The sequence below is a fragment of the Aethalodelphis obliquidens genome, unplaced genomic scaffold (genome assembly GCF_003676395.1).
Source record: "Aethalodelphis obliquidens isolate GAN/ISIS:26980383/991018 unplaced genomic scaffold, ASM367639v1 scaffold21, whole genome shotgun sequence".
Lineage (NCBI taxonomy): Eukaryota > Metazoa > Chordata > Mammalia > Artiodactyla > Delphinidae > Aethalodelphis > Aethalodelphis obliquidens.
Window position 1 is genome coordinate 19227404 of NW_020837965.1, and position 19772 is coordinate 19247175.

Here is a 19772-nt window from a genome sequence, read left to right on the forward strand (position 1 = left end):
TCAGGCTTCTCACCCACCTTCTATATCTGACTGCTTTCACACACGCCTGTAATCAAGTGAGATTTTTTTTTTTTCTTTAAAAAAAAAATCAGTTTGCTGCCACCCTGAACCCAATGACTTTCAGGCATCTTGCCAGTAGATGGTTTTAAACATCACACTTTGTAATGGGTGAGAGGAGAAACCTGCAGAGACTTTTCTGAACAAGGTCTAGACCCGTAAAGTGAAATGATTAACGTCGGGTCAGCTCTTCCCTGGCTTTCCAAGCATGTAATTTAGGTGAGGACTGCCTGGTGTCCAGGGTTAGAAAGTATCACACACATAATCTTTATTATCTGTACCTTTCAGCTTGCAGTGATGCCAGGGAGCTCACTAATTAGCTCATTTTCCATGGGACACCAGGCCTTCGAGATGGAATCGCTCCAAACTCCCAACGGCTTTCAGCTGGGAAGGCTTAGATTCGTTAGTGGAGAGAAAGCAGCTTATAGCCAGAGTGGGTTAGAGGCCAGGCTTTGGCTGTCATCGACTCAAATGCGCTACGTCAATTCTTTTGGCCATGCTGGAATTCTGTAAACTTGAGACCCCCTGCTTGAAATAAGCAAATCCCTGCCTTGCTGAGAGAGAAGCGTGATTCCTGGAGTAACAGCAAAGCTGGTGTGTCAGCTGACAAGCTGTTAGAGCTGTCGAGGGTATTCTAGAAGGAACAGGCAATGAGCCTGAAAGCGAACAAAACTTCCTCATGGGAAAAACACAAGAAAAAACAAAGGTGGGTGGTTGACCTAAAAATTTTGGTTTTGTTTAAATGAGGACATTCTTATCTATTCATTTTATTATTTTTTTTTTCAGGACATTCATGGGCCCAGTGGAATTTCCCTAAAAGAGGGGACAGCTCTGGATGGGGCATCAGGTGGCCTCCATTCCTGGTTGGCTGTGTGATCTTGGCCAACCAGCTCTGCCTCTCTGGGTTCAGCAGAGGAGATGCAGTCTAACTGTCCCTCCTGACCTAATAGGCTGTGGTTTTATAAGTCTCACCATATACATGCTTTCTGAGGGGGAGGACAACGGGAGGAGGAAGTAATACACAGGGACGCATGGCCTGCCTCTTGACAGGAAGCAGGAAGAGGAGGGAGCCCAGGGCAGAAGGAAGATGGAAGGGCAGGTGGATGCCTCTGTCCTCTCACCACCTGCCCGTTCTGGTTACTTCTCAGGGTGCTTTCCAGAAACCCTTTTCCTTTTCAAGAAACCCATCATAACTGACCACGAAAGATGCCCGTGCTGAGACTCACACTGTGAGGCAGGTGTGCACTAAAGCTCTCTCGGAGCAGAACGTGCTGGACCACTTCCTGCTCTAACATCAGTCAGAACTCGTTCTCAGCCAGGCCACTTCTGCATTCCTCCTCGGGGCTTTCGGGGGCTTTTTTTTTGACAGTGCCTTGCGGGGCCTTGGGTACCAGCACAGATGCCTCAGGAGGCACGAGTGGAAGCTGGGAGCTGCCCGGGCAAAGCGAGAGGGATCCCAGGCCTTGCCCTGTGTCAGCCAAAGCTCTGCTTTTCATGTATCAACTAGACTGGCCCCTGAGAATCCACTTGAAAGGAGGATTCCATAGGTGGGAAAGGTTTGAAAATCACCGCTTTACCTCAGTTCAATCAATGCAAAAGCAAAATTAAAATGCATGCCCCCCACAAAAAAGAAAACGAGGGTGAACAAGTGTGCACTGCAGCTCACGACCTAGCCCACACTTTCCTCGAACTTTGCCGTTCACGGATGCCCTTTGCTGGACCCGGCAGCTTTGTGCTGCTCTGATATCCCCCCCAAAGAAAACGACCAATCACCAGACTGCAACAGGTGCGCGGACCCCCAGCACCTGCACTCAGACTCCCCTCTCGGAGGAAAGTAGGGCAGTTTTCTTCCCAGCGGGGTCTCCCTGAGGCATCCATCCTATTTCTCATCGGGAGGCGAGAAACTCAGGTCCATCTGGGACCTTAAAAACCAGTGCGTGGGGCGAGCTAAGACCCAGTTATGAGTATTAGTAACAAAGCTTAATACCTGACAGCAAGGCACACAAACAAACCCACCCAAGGATCTGGCCACACACCTGAGTGTTGAGTCCACAGCCAAAGAGAAAAGCGTGCTTAGGACTCACAGGAGAGAAAGGAAACATGAAAAAGGAAAGTGGAGAGAGGGAGTCTAAGTTTCCTCGGAGGTCCTCCACCATCTGCGCAAGTGCCCCATCCAGAACAGGCAATAAAAGGAAGTAAGGAGACTGCCCACCCCTGGCCAGGATCCTGTCTTTTTATTATGCAGACGCACGCATCAGAGTCCGTTGAGGTCCAGCTGGGGGAAGACCAGCAGGCAATAAACCAGGAGCCAGAGGAAGAGGATAAAGTACATCACGTCTGGCTGCTGGACGAACTGCATCAGCGAGTCGTTCTGTGGGCTGTGGGTCTCTTGCGTCCTGGCTTCGCCCGAGCTGTTGGCCTTCCTGCAGGAGGGGAGACACACCAAGGCAGTCACAAGTGGGTCCCCAGCCCAGTGGAGCCCCCTCCCTCCCTGTACTCCAGCCTCACTGCCCAACTGGAGAGCTGCGGGCTTCCCAGTGAGGTGCAGACCCAGGCGGAGGGCTGGGTCCCGGGATGCTTTGAGCTTTTAACCGCACTCAGTTCATCTTCACAGCGCCAAGAGGGAGGAGCTGTTAGCCCCATTCTGCAGACGGGCGTGGAGAGTGGGTGGGAGGGGGGCTTGCTCAAGGCCATACAATGACTGTGATACAGCTGGGACGTGGACCAGGTCTACACCCTTCCAGGATGCTTTCCCTTACACCGCAGTGCCCTTAATACAGAGCTAGAAGCTGACGGCTCTTCGTTCTTCCCTAGGAATAGCGGGGACTTCCTAAGGAATCTGAAGAAAGAATCGGAGGTTCCCTCATGACAAATCATTTAAAAACAGCCATCAGCAACAAAAAGACACATCTCTGTACCACCAAGTTTTTGTTTTTGTTTTTGGAATCTAACCTTGCAAATAATTACCAGGTTACCAGATTTTGGTCAGATGTATCTTTCTTATTTTAACAGAAGGTAGTGCTAAAGTGACATTTTAGTTTTGCCTGGTGGAGAAAGCCCAGAAGGGGACTGTTGTGGTGGTGACAGGAAAGGGTCAGAAGCCATAATCTGATTGCAGTTGGGCTCGGGGGCCTCTACAGAGGCATTTGTAGAACCTAGAGTGTAAGCTTCTCAGGGTCATTTGGGGCTTCTCAGGGTCATCAGGGTGATGGAGATGATGAGAAGCAAAAACTACCTCCTCCTCCCTAGACCATCTCCTGATACAATGAAAGGCCATGCCAAGAGGGGATTAAACCTTTGCCCTGGTCTGGAAACTGAGCGATTCCCACGCAGATAACAGACAACGGACAGAATTTCTTTCTCCTTCTTAAAACTGTTTTTAGAGAAATTTTAAACTGCATATTTTTATTGCAAGGGTAATAAATGTTCAAAAGCATGGAAAACACGACTGCACTTCTCAACCTTGCGGGTTCAATTTTCAAAGACTCTATCTCATAAAAGCTAAAAGTACTATTTTCCTATCAGGATGTCAAACCTGGTGGAAAACGTGAATTAATATTTCCATTTTACGGCAGAGGGGGGAAACAAATCTTGCCTCTTTTTTTAGTAGCCAGACAGGTGGACTTGTACAGATTACACTCCTGGGTGTTGGGCAATTTTCAGGCAAGGTCTTTCCATTCCAGTGATCTAAGTCCTTCCAAGCCAATTCAAATCCGTGGCAAATATTTTTAAAAAAATCAATTAAATTAAGTGATTCAATAACTTTAACAGAGATAGGGGCATCTCAGAGTTGTCAGAGTTTTAGATTTCTCTGCCTGCCTACGTTCTCAGCGGGCGGTGTTACAGCAATTCGACACTCTTAGTCTAGGTCATTTAGTTCTCCAACAGGAAGAAATACTTTCATAGACATCCTGGCATGTTTGCATTCCCTCTTCATGTCTGTTCTGATGTCATAAAACTGTAACATCAGCTCAGTGAGCTTCTGAGTATTGTACCTGCAGTGGCGACACGGAATTAACACAGTTGTCAGGGGCTACAGGGTTTAGAACACACACGGTATCCCGTCCCGACCTCTTCTGCCTGGCTCTGCCTCAGAGGGCCAGCTTATACCACCATGTCATCTAAATACAGCCACAGGCTCATGACCCAGACCTGTCTTTAAACCGAGTCATTTTCTGAACCATGCCCTGCCCATCAACATGAATTCATATCTACCTTCCCCTCCCACACATACTCAATTTCCATTCATTTTTTCCGGAACGGGTATTTTCTTGCATGAGCCCAGACTATTAATACTGTTATCCAACACAGCCTTGTTGGAGAATAGCCACCCCCAGTAGGTAGGCTGCAAAATTAAAGAAAAAATATCCTTTTAAGCCCCACCAAGCTTGGACTACTGCCACCTACCTGGTTAACATTTGGTTTCTTCTGTCATCCTGATCTGCTGCGTTCCTCAACTGAACATGGCTAAAATGATCCTACAGTGAAATTCATAAACAAAACCCCGCAACCCAATTAGTAAAGATGAAATCTCTGAAACAGAAAATGAAATGATTTTAAACATACAGAGTCGAGCATGCCATGATTTTCTCAATCTTGCAAACATCTAGTTCCAAAGCAAAATGACTATACAGTATTCTACGTCATTCCCACGGGCGGACGGAAGGCTCCCCTCCCCCATAACAGCCTGAATCAGGGCAAGCTGTGGATCCCAGGGCTTTGGGTCCCAACACATCCACAGCTGAGTGGTTGCGAAGACAAAGCGAACCCTCTGCTTATGTGGCACCTCTGTCTCTGAACGTGATCTTTCTGGACGTGTGTGCAGGGGTGGGGTCTTGGATGCGTTTGTTATGGCAAAGATGCCTTTGGGCTTTAAAATCGTCACTTTATTTACATCCCCTATTGCCCAAACTGGACATCTGATTGCACTATGCCTACTGACAAGGTTTCAATTTGCTTGTCTTCTATCCCAAAGCGTAGCTGTCGCAAGTCAGTAATTTCAAAGCTCTGGGCTGGGGAGGAGGAAGGATGGAAAGGAATTGATTAGCAGGGGCCGGATGAAAGAAGAAGAAATTCACATACTAACCGGTTCCAAAGACCTATTAGCATGTCGTCGAACGTAAATGCTGGAGTCACTGTGACTTGTCCTGCAAAATAAACACACGTTTTGAATTGGCGTCACCAAGAACTTCTTGCTGCCCCCATCCTGAGGCCGCCACATGTGGATTCAGGCAAGCTCTGATTTCTGACCTAGTGATGGAAATGAGACATGGTATCCAGGAGACCCACTCGGGGTGGAGTGTGTTTACAAACAGCAGGATGAGGTGAAAGGGACACACTGAGCCCTCGTCAACAAGAAAAGAAAAAAAAAAAGGAAACAGTGAGAAAGAATTTCAAATAGAAAGCAGACCACATATTCTTAAAAATCATAGGATTTTGGGGGCAGGAAAGGGTCTCTTTTTCTAAGTGTCCCGAAGTCTTGGGACTCACCAGACGTCCTCTGCAAGCTAAAGTCAGACCTGGGCTGAGACCTGGGACCCGGACTCCCTTTGCAGTGCTTCCTGCTGTGCACAGTGCTGCTGACTGCCTAGCTCTTGGGTGGACCACCTCTTTTCCTTTCATACACGAGGAGGCTAATTTTCTGACTATATCTTTGAGGCTGATGTGTTTCTCTGATCTTCCAATAAAGCTGGCTCACTCAGGGCTAAGGCAAAAAGATACCCAGCCAGAGGCCTGGGCTGTCATCCTGGCTCCTAGTTGATTAACTGGCAACTTTGGTCAAATATTTACATCTCTGATCAGTTTTCCTTATCTGTGAAATGGATCATCATTCCCATTCTACCTACTTCATGGAGCTGTTGGGGATACTAAGCTACTGCAGGTCAAAGTGGCCCTGTCTTATTGCTCCACAGGAGAAAGAGGTGTTGCATGGGGATGGGCCTGATACAGAGACAGTCATGTTAGTTTCCTCAAGTTTCCACCCTTACTGCCTTGGACCCAAACTCGTGGGTGTAGCGGTCATATTAAAGTCCAGCTTCCATGCGACAGTGATAAATGGTCCCCTCCACGCATATCCAGTGCCTCCCTTCTGATCCTGTAAGATGCTTATAAACGGCTAAGTTTGGTCTCTACCTAGACTGACCGGAGGTTATCAGGGGCCAGAGACGGCCGGCAGAGTCTCCAAGGCTATTACTTTTCATACCCCACCCCTACCTACGGCTCAGCCACCTCTCTGCTCACTGCCAGCTTCCACCCAAAGCTACCTGGAGCGAGGAGAGAAGGCAAAGTTCAGGTCCTTCTGGTTTTGCCGATTACGGGCAGGTCTGATATTGGTTGGGGGAGGGATGGGGGGGAGGTCAGTGGGGGAGCCCAGGTGTGAAGAATGAGAACTTTGCCTGAATCTGTTTCCCTTGCTGTCCAGCCCCACCCCTGCGTCCCCCATCCAATCAGAAACCAGAAATGGGATGAGTTCAGAGAGTAGCTTCCCAGCTCAGGCTCTGGGGTGAGAAGTTGTTAATAAAATACCTGGAAAGGACTTTGTGGTCCCAGGTGTCTTCTTCCAGGTCATCTGAGGAGCGAACAGTTCCGGGTGCTATAAATATTGAACTTCCTACGTGGTCCACGTGTTTTCTTTTTTCCTTTTTTTTACTGCTGATCGGTTCTTCCATTACCTTTTCTTCTAATGGGTTTGCTAAGTTTTCCGAGTCTGGAAACTCCTGGGACTGAAGGAGATGACAACCAAACACAAATCAGAATTTTACCCGGCAGCGCCCTGCTCCACCTTGGCTCCGAGGCCCAGCTAGGGCGCCCCTTCCAATCCTGCCTCTTCCATGGGTTCCTTCCAGCACAGCCCACCATGGAGGAGAAGCCCACCCGAACTGCTGCTCCCCGGGCAGAGTTCCAAATGCTCCAGACTGATGGATCGAGAACAGCATGGGTTTTACAGTCAGGAAGACCTGGTTTCCAATCCTGGCTAAGTCAGCTATCTGACCTTGAGCAACTGACTATCTCCCTGATCCTTGGTCTCCTTGTCTGGCAAATGGGTATAATGATTATCAGCCTCTTCCCACTATACCACAGTGCTTCCTAGAAAGGATGTCCCTCACAGTGGACAATGGCTGGACCCTTCACGCAACCATCATCCACTTAAACAGAGGAACAAATCCTAGAGGCCAGGTGGGCCAAGGGTGTGAAGGCGGCTCCTGTGTTTGGAGAGATGACTCTTCACCGTGCTTTTGGCCGAAGGTGTATGGTAGTGCCACCTTTGTAGCATTTATATGATAAGGAATCTTTGACCTCCACCCCCCGCCCCAGGCACTCTGAAACCCACCAGCGACGCTCCCACTGAAATCGAGAAGCGTGAGAATTGCTGGCAGCGCCTCTCAAGAATCCTCACAGGGGCTGGAAAAACCTGCTCAACTGGTGTCCCAATAAGAGGATCAGAGTGGCCGGCCAGTGCAGCCCAGGAGAACAAAGCTCCCTGCAGAAATGAAAACCGCGCTCAGCGATCTGAAAGGCCAGCTGCGCCTCCGTTATCAATGAGCAAATGCTACCTTTTCTGAAAGGTGAAGTGAGGAGAGGACTGACTTTCTTAAAGACTGGAAGTAGAACTTGCCATTTTCTAGTCCATTTAGAAGATAGTTTTCGCTTTTCTTTTTAAGGAAGGGCCAGGTATCGGAGAAATTCTCCACCCCCCGTCATCCTCTCTGTCAGGAGGCAAGTCATCCTGGGCTGCACCCCTTCCCCTCCCCCACCCCTGCTCACTCACAGGGGTCAAGGCTGGGGCTACACTCGGGAGCCAACGGCAAGGTGCGCTTGGGAGCCGTGGGCACCTGCGCGTTGGATGCCTCATCTGCGTGCCCACAGGCCACACTCCATCACTGGGGGAGGGGAACTTAGCGCTCATTGGCCATTCTAAGTCACCCAGAGGGGCAGAAAGGCAACTCAGGCTCTCCCCAATCCCAGTCCCCTTTCTTTTGTTCTAAAAGAGCTTTTTGGCCTGTAATAATCCAGAGAATCACCCCAGTTGCTGTTGTCATCCCCCAACCTGGGGACCCCGAGACCTGATGTCACCGAGGGGCATTTCTCAACCCGCCGGATCTCCTGGTCTCCCACAGGACAAGCCTGCTCTGACAGACAGCAGACAGAGGGCTAGGGGCAGGGGACAGGACGAGGTTCCTTGCCCCTGGGCAGAAGGGGAAGGTGGCAGGCAGGTCTCTCGCACCCATGGAGCCACCCAGCCCTCTTCTCCAGCTGAAGACGGACAGAGAACGGGTGCTCGGCACCAAAGGATAGGTCCGGCCACACGTGGCTTCTGGACTGTTAGCGCCAGAGAACTCTGAGGCCCCCTGGTACTCGGGCAGCTACTCCCCACTGCCTGGAGCGGGCAGACCCATAAATGATGCTACCACTTCTGGCCCATCTAAATCCTACATGCCTTTTAAGGCGACTCAGATTCCCCTTCTCCTGCAGCCTCCCCAGGGCAAGGCTTTCTCACTCCTCCGAGCACCTTTGGGCCTCCGCTGGGTCCTGTCCTGACTTTCCAGCACCTCAGGGCTTAATTTACCTGCCGTCACCGGATACCCCAACTGTCATGCAATGCACCTTGTTTCCTGTCAGGCTGACCTCTGGAGCCCAGAGATTAATACACAAACGCTCACTCTCTCCCAGGAGAGAAAATCACAACCCACGAAAGCTGCAGCAGTCCACTAGAGAACCATCGAGAATGTTATCACTATAAATGCAAGAGTGACTGCTCTGCCTGGAGAGGGGCTGGGCAGGCTCCCGGGAGGGGATGCTGTTGGCATTGGGCTTTGAAGATGAGTAAGTGCTCGCCAAGCCAAGTGTGGGGAAGGGCGTCCGGATGGGGGGGCCAGCTCCAGCAAAGCCCAGAGGCAGGCTGGGAGGCAGGGAGGAGGTGGGCTTGTCCGGAGGGGAGGGCGGGGAGGGGGACCCAGAGGGACATGCAGTCAGGGCTCCCCACACTCTCTCACTGATCACTCTGGGGGGGCCCTCTGAAGCTGCTGGGCCAGATGACGTGGAGACACGAGGTGACAGAGGAGCACGTGCCCAGCTGCCCCGGCTCAGAAGTGCGCGTCCGCCTTGCCCTGTTTACACAACCCACTTCTAACCACAGGAGCCGAACAATAGTGCTCAACAAGCAATAGGCCTTTAAAAATCAAGGCTGGAGTCCAGGGTGAGGTCTGGCTTGGTTTTCTCAGGCTGCCGCGGGGTTGGGGGTAAAGTTCACCAAGTGCATGCTACGCAGAGCCGCGATTGCTACTTACAATGATCTCTGCCACTACTAAGCTGGACCCTCAAGCACCGCAAGCATGGCCTCATCTGATCTCCTGGGCAGGCTGCGGGCAGGTCCCAGACTAGGGGAGGCCAGCGAGACACCCAGGGTGCAAAACTGACGGCAAGTGTTCCTCTCGGGTGCTAACCCTGACCTTGCCTGAGCCTGAGTGAGCGTCTCCTTAAATTCTGGACCTGGGATGCCTGCGAGGGAAACTGCCTTTCTCTGTTTTATGGAGGAAGAAGCCGAGATGAGGAGAAGCACAGAACTCCCCACTCAGCGTTCCCGTCCCCGCAGTCAAGTACCTGGTGGCCCTGCACGGGGACACTCTCCGCGTCCTCACTTGGCTGGTGGTCCCCCTGCGGGGACGGGGGGCTGGGTTCCGAGGCTGGGCTGGCATCCTCCGCGACGCTGGCCTGGGGGTGGCCCTTGCCCCGCCCGGCGAAGCTGCAGCTGCTCTGGGAGGCCTCGGCCCCCCCGGCCCCCGCGTCCAGCAGATACCCCTCTGGCTCTTCGAGGTCCACTTCTTCGTTTCTCAAATCCTCCACGCCTTCTGCGTAAGCCTCCAAAACCGCAGCCAGGGGGACCTCGTAATGCGGGTAGTAGAAAAGGTCGTGGGGGATGATGGAGATCCTGGAGGGCGGTGGAGACGGCTCGAAATCCAGGCCCTCGTCGCTGGGGCTGCGGAGGGTCTCCAAGCTGCGGCTGCTGTTGGCTGGACTGGAAGGCAATTCTCCCCCAAGGCCCCGTGGGCCCTCGGCTTCCCCTTCCTCCTCACCCCGACGGCGCCGGGGGGACTTGTGCTTGGCCTTTTCACACACTTCTGGCTTTTTATCCACCGGTGCCTCCAAAGAAGAGCCTCGGTCTTCTGGTCCAGGGTCCTTGTGAGGTTCCTGCTGGTTGGGCTTCACGGGGGGCTCATCCAAATCTGTCTTCCTGTGGGCAGATTTACCCCTCCTTTTACGCAACTTCTCAGCACGGTCCTCGGACACCTCCTCTTCGGCAGGTTTTTTCTCATGAGGCGAAGGAACCTCGTGGAAAGCCTGGCTGGTGGAGGGAAAACCTACGAGGTTGCTGTTAAATTTCGAGGCTTTTAATGGTATGCCTTCGAAAGGGTCTTCCTTATCCATAGCTTCTGCAGTCAACAGCTTAACCTCGATCTCCATGGAATCGGCCACAATGGTATCCTCTCCCAGGGATGACGGGGAACGGCCCTCTTCCCCTGGGCCAGCTGCCCTCTCCGACGCCCCATTCCAGGAGGGAGAGGTCTGGGAAGTCGGAGGATGACTGACCTTACCGTCCACTGAAGACACGTCGCTGGGGGCCTCACTGGAGGCTGCTTCCAGGACCTCCGGGGCCTCCTGTTTCGGTGTTTCCTCGGCAACCTCAGCCGCCCAGACCTGTCCGTCCTGCTTGGACAACTCCTTGGTCTCTCTTGGGCTTCCTTCGAAGCGAAGGTCTGGACTGTAGAAAGGGTCCCTACTGCAGGAGGCCTCCTTGTAGGTGTCAGCCTCAAAGTGCACAGTTTTCTTGATTGGCAGAGAGGTGGACCTCTGGCTGTCCTTTCTGGATGATAAGATGGAAGATTCTGGGGCCAGCTCGCCGGTGCTGTTGATCTTCCCTGGGACCCCTTGGAGAACCTGGTCAACGATCTCGTGCTTGAACTCAGAGCAGCTGTCTGCCAGCTCCCGGCTGGTAACGCAGGGCTCCTTCACGCCCTCAGGCTTGTCACAGACGAAGACTTTGGAGGGTGGCGGGTGGCTCGTCTCGTGGTTGACGGTGTAGGCACGCTCCCCGTTCTCAGTCAGAAGGAAGACGGTGCTCTCTTGTTCAGAAGGGGTTTCTCTGATGCGGACGAAGGTGGATTCAATAGGGGCTTCTTTGTCGGAATCCGCAAAATCCTCCTGCCAAGAAATACAGGGCAACGTGAAATCAGCAGAGCGTCTAAGTGTCACGCGGCGTCCCCTCTCAAAACACAAACACCAAAGTGGAAAAAGCACTTCAGAAGGAATGGAAGTGTTCTGATGCAGAGGTAGACTGGCAAATGACTACTGTTCCTGCTGAAATGTGAGAACACCAAAGTTTAAAAGAATGTGTTTTTTTTTAAAGCTATGGCTGCAAAGACATATCAATGAACTGAACTCTGGAGAAGGATGAGCCCTTCCTAAGTGAGCAGAGATTGTCCATGAGTTCATACCTGTGGGCCACTGCCTGGTCTGGGTATGGACAGGAGAGCGAACTCATCCAAGATGAGGAAAGATCAGCTAAATATTTATTGATTGTGTGGGCTGGCGTGAGAGATTGAATCTAGAAGGGGCCCAAACACAAAACTAGTTCTCTTCATATACTAATTCTCCCACACAGAGACTTCTGCTAAGTAAGATGCAGCTGAATTATTTACAATAGCCAAGACATGGAAGCAACCTAAGTGTCCACCAACAGAGGAATGGATAAAGAAGATGTGGTGTACACACACACACACACACACACACACACAAAATGGAATACTACTCAGCCATAAAACAGAATGAAATAACGCCATTGACAACAACATGCATGGACACAGAGATTATCGTACTAAGTGAAGTAAGGCAGATAGACAAAGACAAATATCATATGATATCATTTATACATGGAATCTAAAATACGATACAAATGAGCTTATTTACAAAACAGAAACACACCCACAGACACAGAAAACAAACTTATGGTTACCAAAGGGGAAAGGCAAGGGAGGGATATATTAGGAGTTTGAGGTAAATATATACACACTACTATATATAAAATAGATAACCAACAAGGACTTATTGTATAGCACAAGAAACTATATTCAGTATCTTGTAATAATCCATAATGGCAAAGAATATGAAAAAGAATGTATTCACGTAACTGGATCACTCTGCTGTACGCCAGAAACTAATGTAACATTGTAAATCAACTATACCAGTTAGAAACAAAAAGATGCAGCAGCTGAGAGCAGGGCTGAAAAGCAGAGAGCAATCTTGGTGGTACTGCAGAGCCTGGCTCCCAATGCACTGGTAGGGAGGGTGGATTGACCTCATTATACAATTACTTGAAACTGGAGGGCTGAAATTAAATAAAACTTCAACAGAGCCTTTATCAGCTCCTGAGAAGGTCAAAATGATCAGCTCCTCATTATAGGTCCTTGTTTGGGAAAGGGCTATATTCTCTGGGGGAAAAATGTCATCTACCTCAACTGTACTGCTCCTTTATACACCAGATTTGGCATAAAATAAAAAAATTTAAGTCACAAATAAGCAAGAGAAGAGACCCATAATCAGGAGGAACAATAGTCATTAGAAGTAGACCCAAAGATAACTGGGGGTTAGAACTAGTAAATAAAGAGTCTAAAATAACCGCTTAACCTATACTACAAGAAATACAAAGGTTTTTCTTCAGGCTGAAGGAAAGGATCACAGATGAAAGCCTGGAGCTGAAGGGGGGAATGAAAAGTACCTGAGATGGTAAATGTATGGCCAATATAAAAGACTATTTAAAAAGTTTTCTTAAAAAGTCTCCTGTTTAAAGCACAAATAATAACAAAGCATTGAGGATTAAAACATATGCAGAAGAAAGTCAGTGGCAATAACAGCACAAAGGAATGGAGAAGAGGTGAGTGGAATGACATAGCTGCATATATAAAAAATATATAAATATGCATTTTATTTCATGTTGTATTATAGTAATCCAAAGTAGACTGAATTATGTTCAAGATGATTATTATAACCCCTAGTTTGAAAACTACTAAAAAGATAAAACAAGGAGATGTTGTTTTAAAGCCAACAGAGGAGATAAAATGGAAACCAAAAAAGTAATTGAATAATCAGAAAAAAAGTTAGAAAGGAAGGACAAAGGAACATAGAACAGATAGGACCAATAAAAAACAACAATCAAGATGGTAGATTACGTGAAGTAAATGGTAAAAAAATACACTAATAAAATGACACACTAAATTCTTGTCAGAATGGATAAAAAACAAGACCCAACTCTATACTATTTGCAAGGGACGTGCTTTAAACATAAGCATATTCTGAAAGGAGAAAGATGGAAAAAGATGTATCACACAAACACTAATCATAAGAAAGTTGGTATGGCTATATTCCTGTCAGACCAAGGACACTCCAAGACAAAATAAAATAAAAATAAAATGATGATGTCGTCAGGAAGAGACAACAGTCCTAACCGTGTATACATGTGTGGCAGAGCTTCCACATACATAAAGCGAAAGCTGACAGAAGTAAGAAGCGCAACAAATCCACAATCATAAGTCAGAGATTTTTAACTTTTCTCCCTCACACTCATTGACAGGAAAAGCAAAAAAAAAGAGTCAGTCTGTCCATAGGATATTAGAACAGCATATTAACCAACTCAACCTAATTGATATTTAAAGACTGCCAACACTTCCACTGCACAAGACACATTCTTTGCAAGTGCATATGGTATGTTTACCCAAATAAGCCATATGTCGGGCCATAAAGCCAGGCACAGTGTCTGGTGTGCGGTCAGGGCTTAATGAATGTTTACTGAAATGTACTAAACTCAGCTGAATTGTTAAGCTTAAAAAAAACAGCGGTTTGATGGGAGTCTAGATTAGCTGGGATGGCGCATCTGTATTCCCCTGGGGATGTAAATGGACTGTTCTGTGGTGATGCACTGTGTTCCATGAGTCAGGATGACCTACTCCAGGTATCATATCTTGTTGAACCTCTCTTGCCCCAGCCCTAGTCTCTGACCCCAGCACTGGGGAGATCCAAGTGTCAGATCTGCTGAATCCCGGCCGTGACCTTGACTCACACAAATATCATAAATTTTAGTTAATTTTAAACTCTGCCTACAGCTTAAGAGCTCAGGGCTAATAAAAGCCCTGGTGCCTAGTATTTCAGAATTCAGTAATGGCCTATGAAGATTAAATTGCAAAATAATATCACCACCATTTTCTGGGCATCAACTGCTCTGCCACGCACAGGAGTAAGTACTTTCTGTATCTATTTATTCTTCACGTAACTCTGAAACGTGGGTCATCTTTCCATTTTACAGATGGCATCTCATACGGACATGTATCAGAGAGGTTACGAAAGCGGCTCAAGGTCACACAGCTTCAAGTGGAAGAACTGACATTCCAGCCCTGGAATGCCTGCTTCTAAAGTACCCTGGAAAGTGGTCTGTGGGCCAGAAACAGACGGGAAACACACACATAGGTAGGGACTGGAATGAGAGCCACATCCTGGGGAAGACCCAGTCTGGCTCTTCTGAGCTATGCAAAATGGGGTCTCAGTTTCAGCATATGTTGTAAGGAATCTAAAAGCCTGAACTTTGCAACCACAGAGAACTGGGATCAAACCCCAGCTCTGCACTTGGTAGCTGGGCAACCCTGGAGAGCTCTTTAAGCCTCTTAGAGTATCTGTTTTCTCTTCTACAAAGTGAAAATAATGATACCAAGTCAAGTGGAATCGCAGAGGTGGCAGTCAGCCCAGAGACACAAGGGATGGTTACCTGACAAGCCTCCAGCTAAAAGAGCGGCCCATTCTCCCTGCAAGTATTAGCTCTTCATGCTTTTTTCTTTTCTGTCTAGTACGTCTAACTACCTGAAATGATGACATGTTTGCGGACTTGTCAACTGTTTCCTCTATTAGAACAAAGCTACAAAAGGTCAGGGACCTCATCCATCTTGCTTATCGCTAAGTTCCCCTGAGCCAGCAGTAGGTGTTCAGCAGATTTCCAATACATTCAATAAAGGACTGTTGTTATCCTTGTGATCATTGTTATTATCATCTTGGGCTTATGCACGGGTTGGCTGGAGGTTCAACAGAGCCATGACAACTTCTAAAAGGTCTGATTCTGCTCCAAACACTCTGTCAGCAAGTCTACTCAGATTCTGAAAATAAAAAGGCATGCTTTTGAATGGTCATTGTCTATCAGAATTTCTCACATTCTGATAAAATCTGGTAGACTGCTGAAAGGTTCCACCTGGCATCTAGAAAATCAAGTGGCTGATTCATATTACAGGTGGGCATCTCTTCTAATCTTAATAAAGTTTGGGATGGGAAGAGGTCTGTAAGAGGTGTGCCTAGCTTCCCACTCTGCTTTTAAATGTCATACACGTTATCTATGATTTTGAAATGAGTAAGCGGCAAAGCACTTGAGATCGAGTTTTGATCCTTACGGCTGTCACACAGAACAACACAGCCCGAGCCCCGAGCTCCATGGGATGGCCAGCTGATGGAAGTGTATAGTTTCTGAATTATAGGTAAGGAAAACAGACATACGGCTTCCAACTCCGGGAAATGTTCTAGAAACTGAGCCACGTAAGTCACGATGGACTGCTCATCTGGCGTGTCAACCATGATGTCTGTTAAGAGAGACACAGGAGTTAGAAGGACACGCAAAACACGGTTTTTATTTTATTGATTTAAACCATTTTTAATTAAAAAATTGTTTTCCAGCTTTATTGAGGTATAATTGACAAATGAAAATTGTATCTATTTAAAGTGTACAGCATGATGGTTTGACATACATATACATCGTGAAATAATTCCCACAAGCAAGTTAATTCACACATCCATCACCTCACAGAGTTACCTTTTTTGTTTTTTGGGTTTTTTTGGTGTGCTGAGAAACCTTAAGATCTACGCTCTTAGCAAATTTCTAGTACACAATACGGTACTATTAGGTATAGTCACCATACTGTATGTTAGACTCCCCAGAACTTATTCATCTTATAACTGAAAGTTTGTACATTTCCCTACTTTTCCCACCCCACCCCCAACCCCAGCCCCTGGTAACCACCCTTATACTCTCTGGTTCTATGAGTTTGGCTTTTTCAGATTCCACGTATAAGTGAGATCATGTAGTATTTGTCTTCCTGTGCCTGGCTTACTTCACTCAGCATAATGTCCTCCAGGTTCATTTGTGCTGTGGTAAATGGCAGGAGTTCTTTCTTTTTCATGGCTGAATAATATTCCACTGTACATACACACAGCATTTTCTTTATCTCTTCATCCACTGATGGACGCGTCGGTTGTTACCATGCTTTGCCTATTGTGAATAATGCTGCAGTGAACACTGGTGTGCAGATATTTCTCCAAGATTGCAATTTCACTTCCTTTGTTTTTGTTTTGTTTGTTTTGGGGGGGCTTTTTTTGTTTTGGGGGGGTTTTTGGTCATGCAGTGTGCCTTGTGGGATCTCAGTTCCCTGACCAGGGATCAAACTCAGGCCCGCAGCAGTGAAAGCACTGAGTCGTAACCACTAGATTGCCAGGGAATTCCTGAGGTGGTTGGTTTATTTTTGTTGTTTTTTTAAATTTCATTTCCTTTGGATATATATTCAGTAGAGGGTTTGCTGGATCACATGGTTGTCTATTTTTAATTTTTTGAGGAACCTCCATACAGTTTTCCATAAGAGCTGCACCAATTTACATTCCCACCAACAAGAACACGTGGTTTTTACATGGGATCTTGGGATGCTTGATGGCGAAGGATCCCACAGACCAGGGAGGTATTTTCTCTTTGTCGTACACTTCAGGAAGTCTAGGCCCAGAGAAGGGGAATGATTTGAGTGAAGCCTCCCACGTGGCTGACGAGCAGAGAAGATGGAATGAAGACTCCAGCTCTCCTTGCACCCAAGATTCTGTTGCTCCCTACTGTCTTAGTCCCTCCCTGCCAGCAGCCAGCTCACTGCCTGCCCCATCAGCGAGTCTGTTGAGCTGGGACCCTCACTCACTGCCAGAGGGAGTCCTAAGTTAGCCTAATCCACATGGAAGGCGATTTGACAGAGATAACCAAGTGCCCTAAAAAGGTGTGTACTTTCTAGCTGTGTCATTCATTCCGCTGTTGGGACCTGGTCCTGGAGGAAATAATCTGAGATGCACACTGAGCTTTAACCAATAAGATGTTCATTGCAGCGTTATATATAAACACGACTATTCTGAAACAACCTCGATGTCCACCAGTAGTAAAGAGCTAAGTAAATTTTGGTGCACCCACTGAATGGACCATTATGCGGCCAATAAAAATATGTAACGAGGACCTCCTATCAGCATACTTATGTCACAATTATAACATTAGGTTTAAAAAAAGTAGGATACAAAACCATACATACACTGAATGATCCCAATTAGGTAAAAAAATTGTAATTAGATGTAAGGAAAAATACTGGGAAAATGATCTCAGTGGCAGGAATACAGGAGATATAAAACTGACTTCATTAGATATTTCTGTATTCTCCAGATTGGACAGCAGGTGTTACATATGTAATATATATATATATATATATATATATTACAAAGAAAGAGAAAGAGAGAGAACCACATCTACCTTCTGGCTCCAGGAGCCTGGGGATGTGAAGGGCGTCGTGAGCGATGCTGAAAGCCTTCTCTAGATTTTCCCGCATGGAGTCTTCTAGCGCCTGCTTCATGTCGACCAGGCTGGGGTCGATGGCCTTGATCACCGCCAGGAAAGCCAGCCCGCTTCTCCAGCTGCCTGCAAAGTCCTGCACCGCCACGCCATACCTGAGGAAAAGGAGCCGCCTCAGTGCAGGTCAGTAAGCAGCCTCAGGGATGCCTCGCGGGCCTCCGAGCGGGGCTGGGAGCTGCCGACCTGGGGAGGCCAAGATGCCCCAAGCCCTGAGGATGGGGATAGCTGCACTGAACCATTGGTATTTCCATTCCCAGACAAACAGGATAGGAAGGTGTACGTCACACAAGGAGACAGAATAGAACCTTGCGTTTCCCAATTCCCAAATATATACATATTTACACACACATATATATAAAGGAGTCATTTTATACACTGTTCCTTTTATCAGTGATGTTCAAAATGCAGCAAACATAAATGTGTTGTGTAAAAAAATGGACCCAGAAAGACACAGGTTCACACTCCGGCTGCCCCACTGTGCTTCCAGTGCTGTGGCCTTGAGTCACACACCTTCTAAGCCTCAAACTCATTCATAAAACAGGGCAGCTGTCATGGGCAAGTATTAGGCTGGATCCCCCAAAATGGCCACGTCACGTGGACAATCTAACGTGCAATGCAGATGGCACGTGAAAGCCACTCACTAAGGGACAGCTAACATCATGATTAATATAAATAAAATCAGAACATGAAAAGTGACAAAGATAGATAATCCTGCCAGGCACTCATTTCCTTTGGACTCCATCCCTTGAGACCATATCCGCCCCCGTCAGTCTCTCAACTGTGATCCCTGAACTCTCTTTAAAAAAAAATCCTGGGGCTTCCCTGGTGGCGCAGTGGTTGAGAGTCCGCCTGCTGATGCAGGGGACATGGGATCGTGCCCCGGTCTGGGAAGATCCCACATGCCGCGGAGCGGCTGGGCTCGTGAGCCATGGCTGCTGGGCCTGCACAAAGGGAGAGGCCAAAAAAAGGAGAGGGCCGCCGACCGAAAAAAAAAAAAAAAAAAAAAAAAAAAATGCTGTTATTTAGAAATCATTTGAGATTCATCAGAAGTCGCAACAGCAGTACAAAGGGCCCCTGTAGACCCTTCACCCAGCTTCTTTCAACGGCAGCATCCTACGTTACCGGCGTGTGTTATCAGAACCGGGACACCGACGTGCGTACAGGGCTATTAAGACCACAGATCGAATTAGGATTTCACTGGCTTCAGTGTCGCGGGGACGGTGTAAGCGCCATGACACTTTGTCACAAGCACCCATTCCTGTGACCGGTGCCGCAATGGCGGTACAGATGTTCTACTCCCTGCAAAGGCCCTTCCTCTCTGTTACAGCCACCCTAACTCCTGGCAATGAGTTCACTTGATTTATTTTAAAAGAAATTTTAAAATAAATAAAATAAATTTACTTGAAAACACCATTTACTGGTTGCTCACATTAATCAACTCTATCACGCTTAACCCCTTAATCAAAACCCCAAAGACCCAACTTCTCTCTCATCTTTTATTTCCATACACTGGGGAGCCAGGGTCCGCTGCTGAGCACTTACTAAGTGCTGGTACTCTGCAAGGTGCTTTCACAGGGTTTATTTCATTTAACCCCAACTCTCCCATAAGGGGGTGAATGGTAAGTCACCATCTTACAGATGCAGCTTAGAAAGGTGAGAGATTCACCAGGCTCTCCCCAGTCTGGAAGGGGTTAAACAGAAGGCCAGGAACTTGGTTCCAGTTCACCTGTCTCAGTTTTGGAAGGGCCAGACATGACTCTGACAGGTTGCAGCCTTTATTGTTCCTCGTTTTTAAGTAGGTACAGACTCTGAAAGATACCCAGAAGCTTAATAATAAATGTCCATGTTATTAGGATCCAAGGGCCATCCCCACATTGGGATTTAAAGTGTTGAAGGCCCCTGGGATTTCTATTCTATCATCAGCTTTCTGCAAACCAAACACGGGGTGAGTACAGTTTTGTGCGCAGAAACAGAAACTGACAGGATG

General features: G+C 47.8%; 1 protein-coding gene across 2 annotated transcripts in view; it reads right to left on the reverse strand.

Annotated features, from left to right (window-relative positions):
• Positions 1-2276: 2276 nt before the first annotated feature.
• CLMN (calmin) overlaps positions 2277-19772 on the reverse strand; it is a 108565-nt gene continuing 91069 nt past the window's right edge. The window contains exons 7-14 of one of the 2 annotated variants that reach the window (XM_027120467.1): positions 17687-17880; positions 15640-15722; positions 9658-11256; positions 6583-6779; positions 5144-5204; positions 4465-4535; positions 3956-4052; positions 2277-2476 (exon numbers count right to left, since the gene is read on the reverse strand). In XM_027120467.1, coding sequence (XP_026976268.1) covers positions 2312-2476; positions 3956-4052; positions 4465-4535; positions 5144-5204; positions 6583-6779; positions 9658-11256; positions 15640-15722; positions 17687-17880 — 2467 coding nt within the window. In that variant the 3' untranslated portion in view covers positions 2277-2311. Of the gene's footprint in view, positions 2481-3955; positions 4053-4464; positions 4536-5143; positions 5205-6582; positions 6780-9657; positions 11257-15639; positions 15723-17686; positions 17881-19772 lie in introns of both variants that reach the window. The other variant, XM_027120468.1, reaches the window with a different exon arrangement.